At 45.5% G+C, this 16,257-nt stretch overlaps 1 protein-coding gene across 3 annotated transcripts in view; it reads left to right on the top strand.

Annotated features, from left to right (window-relative positions):
- qsox1 (quiescin Q6 sulfhydryl oxidase 1) overlaps nt 1–16,257 on the top strand; it is a 144,495-nt gene that overhangs the window by 89,757 nt on the left and 38,481 nt on the right. For all 3 annotated transcript variants that reach the window (XM_068037832.1, XM_068037831.1, XM_068037830.1), the window contains one exon: nt 11,558–11,680. In XM_068037832.1, coding sequence (XP_067893933.1) covers nt 11,558–11,680 — 123 coding nt within the window. The remainder of the gene's footprint in view (nt 1–11,557; nt 11,681–16,257) is intronic.

The following is a 16,257-nucleotide window of genomic DNA, read 5'->3' as shown; positions in this document are numbered from 1 at the left end:
CCAATCCCTGGTGATTGTAATTTTCTTGAGTTCTTCCGTCCCTTCCATTTCCTGACTTACAGCTAATTCTGGAATGTTACTTGTATTCTCTATAGTGAAGACCAATGCAAAATACCTGTTCAATTCATCTGCCATCTCCTTATTATCCATTATTAATTCCCAAGACTCACTTTCTATAAGACCAATGCTCACTTTGTTAGCTCTTTGCTTTTTAAATATCTATAGAAACTCTTACTATCTGTCTTTATATATCTAGCTAGCTTTCTCTCATTCTCTAAGATTTCCTTCCTTATCAATCTTTTAGTCATTCTCTGTTGTTTTTTTATATTCTGTCCAATATTCTGACCTGCCATCCACCTTTGCATAATTATATGCTTTTTCTTTAAGTTTGATATCATATTTAACTGTTTTAGTTAACCACGGTTGATGAGTCCTCCCCTTGGAATTTTTCGTTCTCGTTGGAATTTATCTATTCTTTGTATTCTGAAATATCTCCGTAAATGTCTGCCACTCCATCTGTATTGACCTATCCCTTAACCTAATTTGCCAGTTCACTTTTGCTAGCTCTGCTTTCATGCCTTCATAATTGCCCTTATTTAAATTTAGAATACAGGTCTTGGACCCATCTTCTCTCCCTCAAACTGAATGTAAAATTCAATCATATTATGATTGTTGATGCCTAAGGATGCCTTCACTATGAGGTCATCAATTAATCCTATCTTGTTGCACAATACCAGGTCCAGTATAGCCTGCTCTCTGGTTGGCTCCAGAACGTGCTGTTCCAAGAAACTATCCCGAAAACATTCTATAAACTCCTCAGCTAGACTACCTTTGCCCATCTAATTTTTCCAGTCTATTTGTTGATTAAAATCCCCCATGACACAAAAATTGGTAGTGTCGCAAATAATGAGGCGGAAAGCCTTAGATTACAGGACAATATAGATGGGCTGGTAAGATGGGCAGAGCAGTGGCAAATGGAATTTAATCTTGAGAAGTGTGAGGTTTTGAGAGGACTAACAAGGCAAGGGAATATACAATGGACGGTAGGACCCTAGGAAGTACAAAGAGTCGGAGGGGCCTTTGTGTACTTGTCCATAGATCACTGAAGGCAGCAGCACAGGTAGATAAAGTGGTTAGCAAGGCATATGAGATACTTGCCTTGATTAGCTGAGGCATAGAATATAAGAGCAGGGAGGTTATGATGGAGCTGTATAAAACGCTAGTTAGGCCACAGATGGAGTACTGTGTACAGTTCTGGGCACCACACTATAAGAATAATGTGATTGCACTGGAGAGAGTGCAGAGGAGATTCACCAGAATGTTGATTGGAGCATTTCAGCTATGAAGGGAGACTGGATAGGTTGGATTGTTTTCCTTACAGCAGAGAAGGCTGAGGGGAGACATGATTGATGTATACAAAATTATGAGGGGCATAGATAGGATAGATAGGAAGAAACTTTTTACCTCAGTGGAAGTGTCAATAACTAGGGGGCATAGATTTAAGGTAAGGGGCAGGAGGTTTAGAGGGGATTTGAGGAAAAAAATTTTCACCCAAAGGGTGGTTGGAATCTGGGACATACTGCCTGAAGTGGTGGTAGCGGCAGGAACCCTCACAACATTTAAGAAGTATTTAGATGAGCACTTGAAACGCCATAGCATACAAGGCTACGGGCCAAGTGCTGGAAAATGGGATTAGAATAGATAGGCTTGATGGCCGGCGCAGACACGATGGGCCAAAGGGCCTGTTCCTGTGCTGTATAACTCAATGACTCTATGATTATCACCGTACCTTTCTGACAAGCTGCCGTTATTTCTTCCTTTATACCCTGTCCTACAATGTAATAACTGTCAGGGGGCCTGTACACCACTCCCACAAGTGACTTCTTGCCTTTATCATTTCACATCTCTACCCAAACCGTTTTTACATCCTGGTTTCCTGAAATTAGGTCAACCCTCTCAATTGTGCTAATTCCATCATTAATTGGCAGAGCCACTCTTGCACCTTTTTCTAGCTTCCTGTCCTTCCTAAATGTCATGTACCCTTCAATATTCAGGTCCGAATCTATGTCATCCTGCAGTCATATCTCTGTAATGGCTATCAGATCGTACTTATTTATTTCTATCTCTTCATCTGTTTTGTTTCGAATGCTACGTGCATTTAGACAGAGCCTTTAGTTTTGACCTTTTATTATTTTTGTAATCTCTAACCTTATCTGTTGATTTACTCAGATTTGTACTTACTGTCACTTCCTGTCACAGTCTATCATTTTCCGTATTAATACCTTTCTCTCATGCCTTGTCTCTACTCTTTGATTTACCATATCTTCCCAAAATTGACCTCTTGCCCCCGCTATTTACTTTAAGACCCTTTCTACTTCCCTAGTTATGCGGCTCACTAGAACACTGGTCCCAGCATGGTTCAGGTGTAGAGCATCCCAACTCTACAGCCACCACTTTCCCCAGTACTGGTGCCAGTGCCCCATGCACCGGAATCCACTTTTTTAAATTCATTTCATGGGACGTGGGCATTACTGGCCAGGCCAGCATTTATTGCCCATCCCTAATTGCCCATGAGAAGGTGGTGGGGAGCTGCCTTCTTGAACCGCTGCAGTCCATGTAGTGTAGGTACAGTGACAGTGCTGTTAGGAAGATAGTTCCAGGATTTTGATCCAGCGACAGTGAAGGAACGGTGATATAGTTCCAAGTCAGGATGGTGTGTGGCTTGGAGGGGAGCTTGCAGATGGTGGCGTTCCCACGCATCTGCTGCCCTTATCCTTCTGGGTAGTAGAGGTCATGGGTTTCGAAGGTCGAAGGAGCCTTGGTGCGTTGCTGCAGTGCATCTTGTAGATGGTACACACTGCTGCCACTGTGTGTCAGTGGTAGAGGGAATGAATATTTGTGGATGGGGTGCCAATCAAGTGGGCTGCTTTGTCCTGGATGGTGTTGTTGGAGCTGCACCCATCCAGGCAAGTGGAGAGTATTCCATCACACTCCTGACTTGTGCCTTGTAGATGGTGGACAGGCTTTGGGGAGTCAGGACGTGAGTTACTCACCGCAGTGATTCCTAGCCTCTGACCTGCTCTTGTAGCCACAGTATTTATGTGGCTACTCCAGTTCAGTTCCTGGTCAATGGTAATCCCCGGGAGGTTGATGGTGGGGGATTCAGCGATTATCATGCCATTGAATGTCAAGGTGAGATGGTTAGATTCTCTCCCATTGGAGATGGTCATTGCCTGGCACTTGTGTGGTGCGAATGTTACTTGCTACTTAACAGCCCAAGCCTGGATATTGTCCAGGTCTTGCTGCATTTCTACACGGACTACTTCAGTACCTGAGGAGTCATGAATGGTGCTGAACATTGTGCAATCATCAGCGAACATCCCCAGTTCTGACCTTATGATTGAAAGAAGATCACTGAGGAAGCAGCTAAAGATGATGGTCCTAGGGCACTACCCTGAGGAGCACCTGTATTTGAGTCACACATTCATTTCTCTCATCTTATTTGACATTAGCCAATTTGCATGTGGCTCAGGTAATAATCAAGAGATTATTACCTTTGAGATTCTGCTTCTTAATTTGGTGCCTATCTCCTCATACTGACTAAGCAGAACCTCTTTCCTTGTCATGTCTATGTCATTGGTACCTTACTGGACCACGACGACTGGATCCTCCCCCTCCAGTGTAAGTTCCGTTGCAGCCTTGAGCAGATGTCTCAAACCCTGGAACCGGGCAGGCAACACAGCTGTCTGGACTCTCGCTCTTTGCTGCAGAGAACAGTGTCAATCCCCCTCACTCTACTACCCCTACATTCCTTTTTGCTCCCCCCACTTGAATGGCTTCCTGTACCATGGTGCCATGGTCAGGTTGCTCATCCACCCTGCAGCCTCCACTCTCTTCCAAACAAGCTGAAAGATCCTCAAATCTGTTGGATAATTGCACAGGCTGAGGCTCCTGCACTCCTGCCCTCTGGATCCCTTTACCTGCCTCAGCTGCAGCCACACTCTCCTGTCCCTGACCACTGACCAACTCAGAAGACTGTATTCTAAGGGGGTGGTGACTGCCTCCAGGTAACTTTCCCCCTCCCGATGTGTCACAGTGTGTGCAGCTCGGCCTCCAGCTCAATAACTCTGAGCCGAAACTCCTCGAGCCATAAACACTTACTGCAGACGTGCTTGCCCAGGATCACACTGGCATCCAGGAGCTCCCACATGCTGCAGCTGTGACATATCACCTGTCCTGCCATCTTTAATGTGCTTTAATTAACTAATTAATTATTTTAGTCATAGAGCGATACAGCACTGAAACAGGCCCTTCAGCCCACCAAGTCTGTGCTGACCATCAACTACCCATTTTATACTGATCCTACATTAATCCCATATTCCCTACCACATCCCCACCTTCCCTCAATTCTCCTACCATCTACCGACACTAGGGGCAATTTGCAATGGCCAATTTACCTATCAACCTGCAAGTCTTTGGCTGTGGGAGGAAACCAGAGCACCCGGTAGAAACCCACGCAGTCACAGGGAGAACTTGCAAACTCCGCACAGACAGTACCCAGAACCGAACCCGGGTCGCTGGAGCTGTGAGGCCGCAGTGCTAACCACTGCGCCACTGTGCAGCCCAGATTTTGCGAAATTATTTATTTTGTTTTTCTTTTTAATATATTTTTATTAATCTTACCACCGGTTCCTGTACTATTTTAAATGTTAGGAATAGAATAGACCTTAACCACTCACCAAACAGCTAGCCTCTTCAGCAACCAATCACCTACCTGCCTCCCTGTGATGACACACATGATTTTCCCTGAATGGGCTGATTCTACTGAACTGAATAGGATCGGATAGGCTAGAGGTTAGAGGATAGCCTGTCCCCGCTCTCGGTGCTGTGTTTACAATGAAGCCTCTCCCTACTCTCGGTGCTCTTTTTGAATCACTGTCTCCTCCTCTCTCAGCGCTGTGTTTACAGTGAAGCCTCTCCCACTCTCCCTGCTCTTATTGAATTGCTGCCTTTCCCCATTCTCGGTGCTGTAAAATGACTCCGACTGGCAATGGTCAAAAGGAGTGTGTGTTATATTCCGCTTTAATAGCGGTGACCTGAAGTAGCCAGTAGTTCAGCACATCACGTGATCACACTTCCAGCTGTGGCACAGCTGGATCTGGGACTGCCACTGCTCCCCACACTCAGCATGGTTCAGGCGCAAGTAGGAGATGGTGAGCTGGCTGATCTTTTTGGAAACTAAGTTGCATCTCCACTTTTCATACACATTTTTTTTGCCACAGTGGTGGTGAACTCCTCTGCAGGCCAGCATTCAGTATAACTTGCTATTCCAGGACGTGCTGTGCTATTGCTCCGTAGCAATAGCATTAGTGATGAAGATTCAGTAATGAATATAGGCAGCTGTATAATGTACAAGATGGTCTCCGAGTGACAGTAATTAAGTCTTGAGGAGTGACACTAAAGGGGCTTGAAGGTGACTAAAATAGCATCTGAGACACGAATTTAATTTTCTAGCTTGTTATCCATTCCCACCCAAGCTGACTCCTCTCTTCATAGAAGGAGCACAGAAGGAGGCCATTCAGTCTATCGTGACTTGGAATTGAGAGTTAGTGCAAATGACCTGTTACCTGAATTCACACAGGTTTTAGCAGACTAGCTACAATGTGCACAGTCAGCCCCACTGTGAGACAGTTTTGGCTTTGGGCCAGTGGCTAACTCTGTAGCTTAACTCTGGAGTGAGGTAGAACATGTTGAGTTCTGGGGCACCAACTTTTAGGAGCACTTGCAATTCCATCCTGGTACCCCAGCCTTTGAGTTGGTAAAAGCCACCAGTTAATTGGAGCTTCCAGTTGCCAACACTATCCCATCAAGTCCCCATTCTCGGATTGAAGTTCAGTGGCATGAATACCCAGGGTAGCTGGTTCCTCCGCCTCTGTGTGAGCAGAGTTCAGCTTCGACACTGATCCACATACATGACCTTTGCAGCTGGACAGCTCTGCGTACTGGCAGGAGGCTACGGGACCCTCTGACAGCTCTGATAATGTCCCATCAAGGTGCCCAACCCCCCACCCGCTCGTCCAGCTGGGATGTCGAGTCCAGCCATTTATTGAGACTTGAACGCCCGACCTCCTTGAAGGCTGGTAAGTGGTCACAGAATTGACGCCTTGACCTTTTCAGCCACTGTCTGCACGGTCGTTAGTCACATACAAAGGACATTAGCTGATATGAATGGGTTTTGTCTGCTGGCAAAGTGAATGATTTAAAAACAAGGGAAATATATCCAGAAGAAAAGGAAAAGAGGAATCCAGCTCTTCAGGGAGGTCAGTCTGATCCCGGTAACAAATCTTTCCAGTCGAGAGATGAAAATTCTTTGATATGACAATGAATAAAAAAGGAACTGGTGCATTTTTCATTTCACACTTTAAAAGTTAATATTTTGGATTGTCTTATCACAAAAAAGGAGTGTTTCAATAAGGGGGAAAAATGCAGAAACTACAAAGAGCAAGATTGCTAACAGCCCATTTAAAACCAAATATGTCACCTATATGTGAAGAACTGAATACCTTGCAGGCACCACTTCTCTCAGCTCCAGCCTCCTGCACTTTGTCCCTAGCAATAGTCTTCCCTTGCAAGCTGGTGAATCTTTCTCTATTTCATCAACAACAACAACAACTCGCATTTATATGGCACCTTTAGGATAGTATAATGCATCAAGGCAGCTCAAGCAGCATTATCAAAGTTTGACACCAATTCACATAAGGAAATATTAGGACTGATTACCAAACATTTGCTTCAAGAGGTAGGTTTTACATACTGTCTTTAAGGAGGAGAGAGAGATTTAGGGAAAGAATTCCAAAGCTTAGAGCCTAGACAGCTGAGGACACTGCAACCAATGGAGGGCTGAAGACACACTGAAGCCTGACTCATTGGCAGCATACGGTGAGATGGAGCAAGCACATGTCCTGCCCCCTCTCCAAAGTTCTCCATTGCATTCAGCAGAACCACCACTTCACTTACTTACGAGTTTATTGCCATCCCCACCACTGCACCCACCACCATCTCCCCTCCCCCCCCCCCACCCACCCACCACTTCAGTTTCCCTGATGGGTCTTCGTGTGTGTTTCGTCAGTGAACTTGAAGGGGTCAGTGAATTGATATAGCCACTGTTAGTGTTGAGACTGCAAATGAACATTTCGGTGTCCAGCACTCATTTTTACTGGGTTTGTAGTTGTCAGATCTCCTGCTGCTCAGCCTCTCCTCTCTGATGTGCAGCTCAGCTGTTTACAGTGGTGGGAAACATTTAACCAGTCGTTGTGTATTTAACGTTGCCCTTTTACTCTCGATTTTTTTAAATCAATGATTCAGCTCCTGATTGCAATCATAGTAAATTTGTATTCATCCCTCTAACACCAGCAATTGGGAAGAATATTTTATGTCTGTAATCAAAATTTACTCAGTCAGGACTCTTGCAAACGCAGGATACTTCAATAGTTCCAAGTCTTTGTGTGAGGTGTCTTTCCACTGATTCTTGTTTGATCTCGAGCTGAGCTTCAAGACCCCTATCCAAAAGAGAGCAGCTGCTTTGACCTCCACAGTATTGCTTTCCTGTGCCCACATCTCACTGCTGCTCCAACCCTTATCCATGTTTTCATTACCTCCTGACTTGTCTTCTCAAATGTGCCCTTTTCTATCTCCTAACTTTCATGCTGTAGGCTTCTCCTCTATGAAGTACCTTGGGAATACTTAATTGCATTAAAGGCACTGTATAAATGGAAGTTGGTAGTCCAACAATAGAAACAACTGGTGCTATTACACAGTCTTACAGCTGAAAGCTGGTACTGGGGGAAAATAGCCTGTCGACATGAAGAAGATTCACTTGGATGAGTTAATGGAGGAGGTGCATCTGGCCTCTCTGGAACTGTACCCCATTACAAGGCAACACCTTCAAGGGAGGAAGCGGAAGCAGTCAGGAGAAGAAATGAAAGGTGGAGAAGGTGGGGGGGGGGGGTGAGCGGGGAGAAAATTTTCAGGCATCAGTAAGCCACGGAAATTAAAACTATTTTGATGAAGAAAGTGAACTGTTTTCAGAGCACTTGCTGAGGTGGGTCAGCGAAGTGATTTCAGGAGGCAGAAAGTCCAAGGAGAGAAAACCGAATGGGACTGGGTAGCTCAAGATCAGCTGGCAGAGCTGGCTGAGGCTCTGACCAGCTTTGATTTGAGCAGAATAGCTTCAGGATAAGGTGGCTGCTCCCGCTCGCTGACATCACCTGGGAAAACTCAGAAGGAAGCAGATCCAAAATGCTGGAGTTTTGACTTTCCTTCAAAAAATGTTGGCACATTCTTATAATTTCACAGACATTTCTTTTATTGTTGAAGTCAGAGGGCACGCTTAGAATAATGACTATTCTCTGAGCTTCCTTTCCCCCTTTCATGCACATTTACACAATCACTTGGGTACACATCTGCACACAATTGTGCCTATGTGTGTGTCTGTATTAGTTTGAATGTGTGTGTGTGTATATGCACATAAAGGATTTATCAGCAAGACAGCTTAACTATCACACAGGTTGATCTATTGGGGAGTACATGTTGCCCTATGAGAAGTTTTGAAATCCTATTACTGTAGCAGTTCTGGTGACAAGCAGCTCCGGCTGAGGCCACTGGTGTCATCGCAGGCTGAGGTGTAGGCTGCCAGAGAGGAAGGAGCCTGTTCAGTAAGCCGTGGTAATCTTGTTTTTACCCTCTTGTGGCGAGCATTCTCAGATCCCATGGCGTTTGTCTCTGTGCTGATACTAATTGAATTTTAGTTGCAGTTATTGAACAGAAGTAGATTTTCTGGGTCCTTGGAGGCCATGGTTGTTGGATTGAAGCAGACATGATTTTATCTCAGCCCAGAGCTGAGTGTTTAGTGTGGTCACCAGCAGAATACAAATGGGACAACAAGAACTTCCCCTGAGTGGGGAGGGGGGGGGGAGGAGAGATCCACGAGCTGTAGAAACAAAATTGGCTTTCTTTGAAATTTAAACATTTAAACATAAAAAGGAAATTTGTATCTCCATTTGCCCCAGCCCGTTCTTTCTTTTTTCTGTTGCTGAAAAGTGCAGCATATTGAAGTGCCAAAGCCTGACGTACTGGCAGTGAGGAAACACGAGGCCTTTCCCTATCATGATTTGCAAGTGCCCGGTAGATGGGGTGCTCAGAGGTGTGTAGTGTTGGCCTCGCTATGGGATGCTTTTTCTCCCTCTTGTGTGGTTTGAAGTGGAACACGGCATGTTGATATCCGTGTGATGTAACCACTGTAGACTGAGTGGCTTCGTCCCGTGCCAAATCATCTGGATTTCCGCTACGTCTGGCTTTTTCTCATGACACGTGCTGTTGTTATTGCAACAAGTGGCCTGGTCATTAAGGGTGTGTGTGCTCAGCAAGCTCATGTAGACGATATCAAAGATTAAGAACCAAAGGGTAGAGTTTCCACTTTGGGCACATTTGCCAATCCCGGTGCAAATTGTGCTCAAAATTGAACCAGTTTTCGGAATTGATTTTATGGTTCAAGTTTCTGCTCAGACTCATTCGCATAATCACAAATCTAAAATCTGCCATGAACTGGCGCAAACGGACAGCGTTTTAGAAAGAAATTTTTTTTGCATTACAAAATACTCCTTGGTATATTTAAGAGTGATAACTTGCTGCAGGTTTATTAAATCAGAAGTAAAAGCATTTTAATAAGAGTGCCTAGTTTGTCACCTATGAGTAACCTGATTTTGAATAAGTAAAAGTGACTTTAAAAAATGATACAGAACCATCAGCTAGTTTACTGCTGTACAGCCGTCAGATTCTTAGTAAATTAAATATGTTTTAATATCCAGAAGTTTTTAAAATGTACCTATTGGTACCTTTGCACCTAAAGATGAAAACCTGCCTTGAAGGCCTGCAGAGGGCGCAATTAGCAGAAAGTCACCACGGTGATTAATTTGATCTCGGAGCATGACCAGTTTTTTGGACAGAGTCAGTTTCCAGTGCACTGCTTTTTAAACCGACGTAAAAGATCACAGAGTCTCGTCCTGTGCTGCTCACAATGTGCACTTGAAATTCCACAATCTTTTGCACTGGTTTGGCTCATTTTGGGCAAATTGCTCTGGAAGTACTGGTGCAACTGAACAGAAACTCTGCCCCTCGGGCCTGAACAGTGTTCTGCTTAGTCCAGGGTAGTTGCAGAGGCTGTAATATAACTCTGTGATGCCCCCTTGCTCTTCTCTAAAGTGGGTATCAGTAGCAAAGTATCCTGCACACACATGGGGTTCTCTGGATTTGGGTAGTAGGGTGTGGCCCTGTTGGGTTAAGGGAGGGTGCACTCGATATCTGTCAAATAGAAGCTCTAACTTATTGGAGTCTTTAGCACAGTTTTTAAAATCTTAATATGGGTCCTGGGGCAGGATTTTATGCTGCCCTTGGAGACGGACACGGAGGTGGGTGGCAAACAGCATGACAAGGGGTATCATTCCTGACGTTGGCTGGGACCCCTGCCATTTTGTCTGGAGTGGGGAAGGCCGAGGATAGCTTCCTACCCTAGGCCAATTTCTGCCTCTACTCCAATTTTGTGGAGGACAGAGGGGCCCACTGTCATGTGAAGATGCCATAAGGTGAGACCTGGCAACCTTCGCGTTGGGTCTTGGGGGGGGGGGGGGGGGGCGGAGGGTGGGTCCCTGCTTTGGGGGCAATTCATGGCCCCCCAGAGGCCCCCCTCCCAGTGGCAATGTTAGCCTCCCCACTGGGAAGACTCACCCCACCCTCACCAACTTCATTCCTCCCAACCCCCCCCCCCCCCCCAAACCTGTCGCAGTGTCCTGTCTCACTGGCCCTGGTGACCCTGACCCCAGTCATTTGTCCCAGAGTCTCTTCCTTCTTTGGTACTGCAGGCCTCCTGGCATTGGAAGAAAGGTCACAGACCTGAAATGTAAATTCTGTATCTCTCTCCATAGATGTTACCAGACCTGCTGAGTGTTTCCAGCATTTTCTGTTTTTATTGCACATTCAAACAGACTGTCAGCTGCCATCATTCACAATCAGTTCATCAGCTATTCTATAAAATATTCTAAATGGAATCTACCCAATTTTTTTGTGGGCATGAGTCCATGACACAGAACTGGCCCTTCATTCAACTCATAATGGGCAGTGAATTGTCAGCCGAGTTCAGAGGGGCATTAGGATGACTAGTGTGGGAATTGGAAATTGTCACATTAGTGCTCTACAGGATGCTATCCTGTGGTTAAGGGACATTGTGGTATCAGAGGGAACCTAAGTTGCACATCGTGGTTGATATGGGACTGCTTGATTCCTACACTGGGTACCTTTGTGTCATTCACAAGCCAATTGAATGGCATGATGAGGGGATTGTTGACTTCTCCTTTTGGGCAAATGGCCAAATGGGCTTCCTCATCGGTGTTTATCTTGTGAAATGCATCAATGTCTTGAGTTGGCCTAGAATGTACGACTAAAGAAGCATGCGATTTTCTTTTTGAATAGTTGTTAAAATACCTTCCTTTCTTTCTTTCTCTAGTTCTTTCCTGGGCGACCTTTTGTCATGAAGATGCTTCAGATCACAGAGGCCTGGCTGGCAAAGGTTGGCATGGCACAGATCTCCTACAATGCTTATTTGGATGTGCTAAGCAACAAGCAGGGGGTAAGCTATGCACTTATTCATTGAGTACATATATCGTGTCTCATTTTATGGTGCTGTTCTTTCTTTCTGGAGCCTTAAATATAAGATAGTCATTAATAAATTCAATAGGGAATTCAGGGGAACCTTCTAAGCCCAGAGAGAGGTGAGAATGTGGAACTCACTACCACAAGGAGTAGTTGAGGTGAATAAATAAGATCCACTTAAGGGGAAGCTAGATAAGTACATGCGGGAGAAAGGTATCGACGGAGATGTAAATAGGGTTTGATAAAGAGGGGTGGGATGAGGTTTGTGTGGAGCATAAACACTGAGACAGACCAGTTGGCCTGAATGGCTTGTTTCCAAACACTAAATTCTTTCTCCATAATGTACATACCCGACAAAACAGAATACAGCTCTTTTTCTCTACTCAGCAACCCCCTTATTTTGCTCCCGTTGACAAACCTACAGACTTTGTCATGGTTGCATCAACTCTTTGCTTTGGCCTCCCTCGTTACGAACCTTTCTTTTATTTGAACTGTGGCTCAGTTACTGAGTGTACCCCTGAGTGCAGGACTGAGTTGCACAGACCAGGAGAGTATGTGCTGTGTTAGCTGATCTCAGCCAGGAAAGCAGCTGGGAGTGTTAGAATTGATCAAAGTGCACCTTCACCCCACCCTACTCGCCCACATCCCCGCCACGGCACTGTACTGGAAATGGGTAAATGAAGCCAAGGCTCCCAAACTTAGACCAAGCGGGCCGAGTCCTGAAGGACATATATGCCAGACTGGGCCTGCGGCAGCTGGTGAGGAAACCAACAAGAGGGAAAAACCTACTAGACCATGTCCTCACCAATCTACCTGTCGCAGATACATTTGTCCATGACAGTATTGGTAGGAGTGAGCCCACACAATCCCTGTGAAAGTGAAGTCCTGTCATCACACTGAGGATACCCTCCATTGTCTTGAGTGGCACTACCACCATGCTAAATGGGATAGATTCAGAGCAGATCTGGCAGCTCAAAATTTTATTTATTTATTGAGAGATACAGCACTGAAACAGGCCCTTCGGCCCACCGTCTGTGCCGACCATCAACCATCCATTTTTATACTAATCCTACACTAATCCCATATTCCTACCACATCCCCACCTGTCCCTATATTCCACTACCTCCTACCTATACTAGGGGCAATTTATAATGGCCAATTTACCTATCAACCTGCAAGTCTTTGGCTGTGGGAGGAAACCCACGCAGACACAAGGAGAACCTGCAAACTCCACACAGGCAGTATCCAGTATGAGGCGCTATGGACCATCAGCAGCAGCAGAATTGTATTCAACCACAATCTGTAACCTCATGGCCCAGCATATCCCCTACTCAACCATAACCATCAAGCCAAAGGATTAACCCTGGTTCAATGAAGAGCGCAGGGGTCATGCCAGGAGCAGTACCAGGCATACCTAAAAATGAGGTGTCAATCCAGTGAAGCTACAACACAGGACTACTTGCATGCCAAGCAGCAGAAGTAGCATGCGATATGCAGAGCTAACCAATCCCATAACCAATGGATCAGATCAAAGCTCTGCAGTCCTGCCACATCCAGTTGTGAATGGTGGTGGACAATTAAACACTAACATGAGGAGGAAGCTTTACAAATATCTCCATCATCAATGATGGAGGAACCCAGCACATCAGTGCAAAAGAAAAGGCTGAAGCATTCACAACCATCTTCAGCCAGAAGTGCCGAGTTGATGATCCATCCTGGCCTCCTCCTGAGGTCCCCGGCATCACAGATACCAGTCTTCAGCCAGTTTGATTCACTCCACGTGATATCAAGAAACGGCTGAAGGAACGGAATACTGCAAAAGCTATGGGCCCTGACAATATTCTGGCAATAGTACTGAAGACTTGTGCTGCAGAACTAGCCGTGCCCCTAGCCAAGCTGTTCCAATACAGCTGCAACAATGGCATCTGTCCGACAATGTGGAAAATTGCCCAGGTGTGTCCTATCCACAAAAAGCAGGACAAATCCAATTCGGCCAATTACTGCCCAATCACTCTACTCTTGATCATCAACCAAGTGATGGAAGGGATCGTCAATAGTGCTGTTAAGCACCACTTAAACAACATAACCTGCTCATTGATGCTCAGTTTGAGTTCCGTGAGAACCACTCGGCTCCTGACCTCATTGCAGCCTTGGTTCAAACATGGACAAAAGAACTGAACTCCAGAGGTGAGGTGAGAGTGATTGCTCTGCATTTCAAGGCATCATTTGACTGAGTATGGCCTCAAGGAGCCCTAGCACAACTGGAGTCAATGGGAATCAGGGGAAAATTCTCAACTGGTTGGAGTCATACCTAGCACAAAGGAAGATGATTTTGGTTGTTGGAGATCAATCATCTGAGCCCCAGAACATCACTGCAAGAGTTCCTCAGGGAAGTGTCCTCGGCCCAACCATCATCAGCTACTTCACCAATGACCTTCCTTCCATCATAAGGTCAGAAGTGGGGATGTTCGCTGATGATTGTACGATTTTCAGTACCATTCGCAGCTCCTCAGATACTGAAGCAGTCCGTGTCCATATGCAGCAAGGCCTAGACAACATTCGGGCTTAGGCTGATAAGTGGCAAGTAACATTTACGCCACACAAGTGTCAGGCAAAGAGTATCTCCAACAGGAGAGAATCTAATGATCTCCCCTTGACATTCAATGGCATTACCATCACTGAATTCTCTACTATCAACATCCTGGGGGTTACCATTGACCAGAAACTGAACTGGAGCAGCCGCACGAATACTGTGGCTACAAGAGCAGGTCAGAGGTTGGGAATTCTGCAGTGAGTAACCAACCTCCTGACTCTCCAAAGCCTGTCCACCATCTACAAGGCACAAGTCAGGAATGTGGCTTGCCTGGATGAGTGCAGCTCCAACAACACTCAGGAAGCTTGGCACCATCCAGTACAAAGCAGCCCACATGATTGGCACTCCTACACCACCTTAAAAATTCACTCTCTCCACCAGTGACGCACAGTGGCAGCTGGGTGTATCATCTACAAGATGGACTGCAGCGATTCACCAAGGCTCCTTCAACAGCACCTTCCAAACCCGTGACCTCTTCCACCTTGAAGGACAAAGACAGCAGACTCATGGGAACACCACCACCTGCAAGTTCCCCTCCAAGTCACACACCATCCTGACTTGGAAATATATCGCTGTTCCTTCACTGTTGCTGGGTCGGAATCCTGGAACTCCCTGCCTAACAGCACTGTGGGTGTACCTACAACCTAAGGACTGCAGCGGTTCAAGTAGGCAGCTCACCACCACCTCCTCAAGGGCAGTTAGGGATAGGGAATAAATGCTGGCCTTGCCAGCAACTCCCACATCCCATGAAACGAATGAAAAAAAAGTACAGCACTCCCTCACTACTGCACTGGAGTGTCAGCCTGAATTAAATGCTCAAATCTTGGACCGGGGCTTAAAACGCACACCTCCTGAATTAGAGGCAAGAGAACAACCAATGGAACCAGGTCGACTCACCTGGCACATCAGATAGTAAAGGGAATGGAATAAGATCTGGAACACTACTTCAAACTAAACTGTGAAAGTAGGACAAGGGGTCTCGTAAAAGGCAAACTCAATACTGATGCCAGCAAGATTTTCTTATTAAAGAGTGATCAGTGCAGCTGGAATGGATTTGGGGAGAGGATTGTGGAACCAAAGCCCTTGGAAGTATTTAAGAAACAATTGAATGTTGTGATGGGAGACTGGAAGCTAGCCTTCCTCATCTGTTACCTTATACAATATGTAAATAGTGTCATGATTATCGTATTGGTACTAGCAACCCAAAGGCAATGAGCTCAAGTCCCAAGTTGTGAAATTCACTTTAATTCATCTGGTAATATATGGGCTAACAGCAGAAAACAATGGCCATCAAAGCTGCTAGATTGTTGAAAAACCTCAACTGGTTGAGTAATGTCCTACAGGGAAGGGAATTTGCCATGCTTACCTAAACTCAACATCACATGGTTGACTTTTACTGTCCACTGAAATGGCCTATGCCAGACAGTTATTACCAACAATCACTGTTCAAAAGAAAGGCCTTACCAGCATTGCCCACATCTGGAAAACAAATCAAAAGAGCTCACGATATTAGTGGAACCGCCCCACAGTGGTGCTGTAATTATATTACTGAATCAGTAATCCGGAGGCCTTGGCTAATAATCCAGAGAACCTGAGTTCAAATCCCGCCAGGGCAGTTTGAGAACTTCAATTCAGTTACAAAAAAAATATGGTAATCAAAAGCTGGTATCAGTAAAAGTCCGAAACTGTCGGATTATCATAAAAGCTCTACTGGTTCACTAATGCCCTTAGGGATGGAATCCTGCTGTACTTACCCGGTCTGTCCTCGATGTGACTCCAGTTCCACACTAACATGGATGACTCTAAACACCCCTCCAAAGTGGCCTAGCAAGCCACTCAAATGTATCAAACCCCCCTGCAAAAATTAGAGACTACAGCAGCTAAGGAAGGCAGCCTAACACCACCTTTTGGGAGCAACTAAGGATGATCAATAAATGCCCGCCTTTCCAGCACTGTCCACA

The sequence above is a fragment of the Heterodontus francisci genome, chromosome 8, assembly GCF_036365525.1.
Source record: "Heterodontus francisci isolate sHetFra1 chromosome 8, sHetFra1.hap1, whole genome shotgun sequence".
NCBI classification, from domain to species: Eukaryota; Metazoa; Chordata; class Chondrichthyes; order Heterodontiformes; family Heterodontidae; genus Heterodontus; species Heterodontus francisci.
The sequence above is the reverse complement of the archived record's forward strand: the minus strand, read 5'-3'. Positions and strand labels throughout refer to the sequence as shown.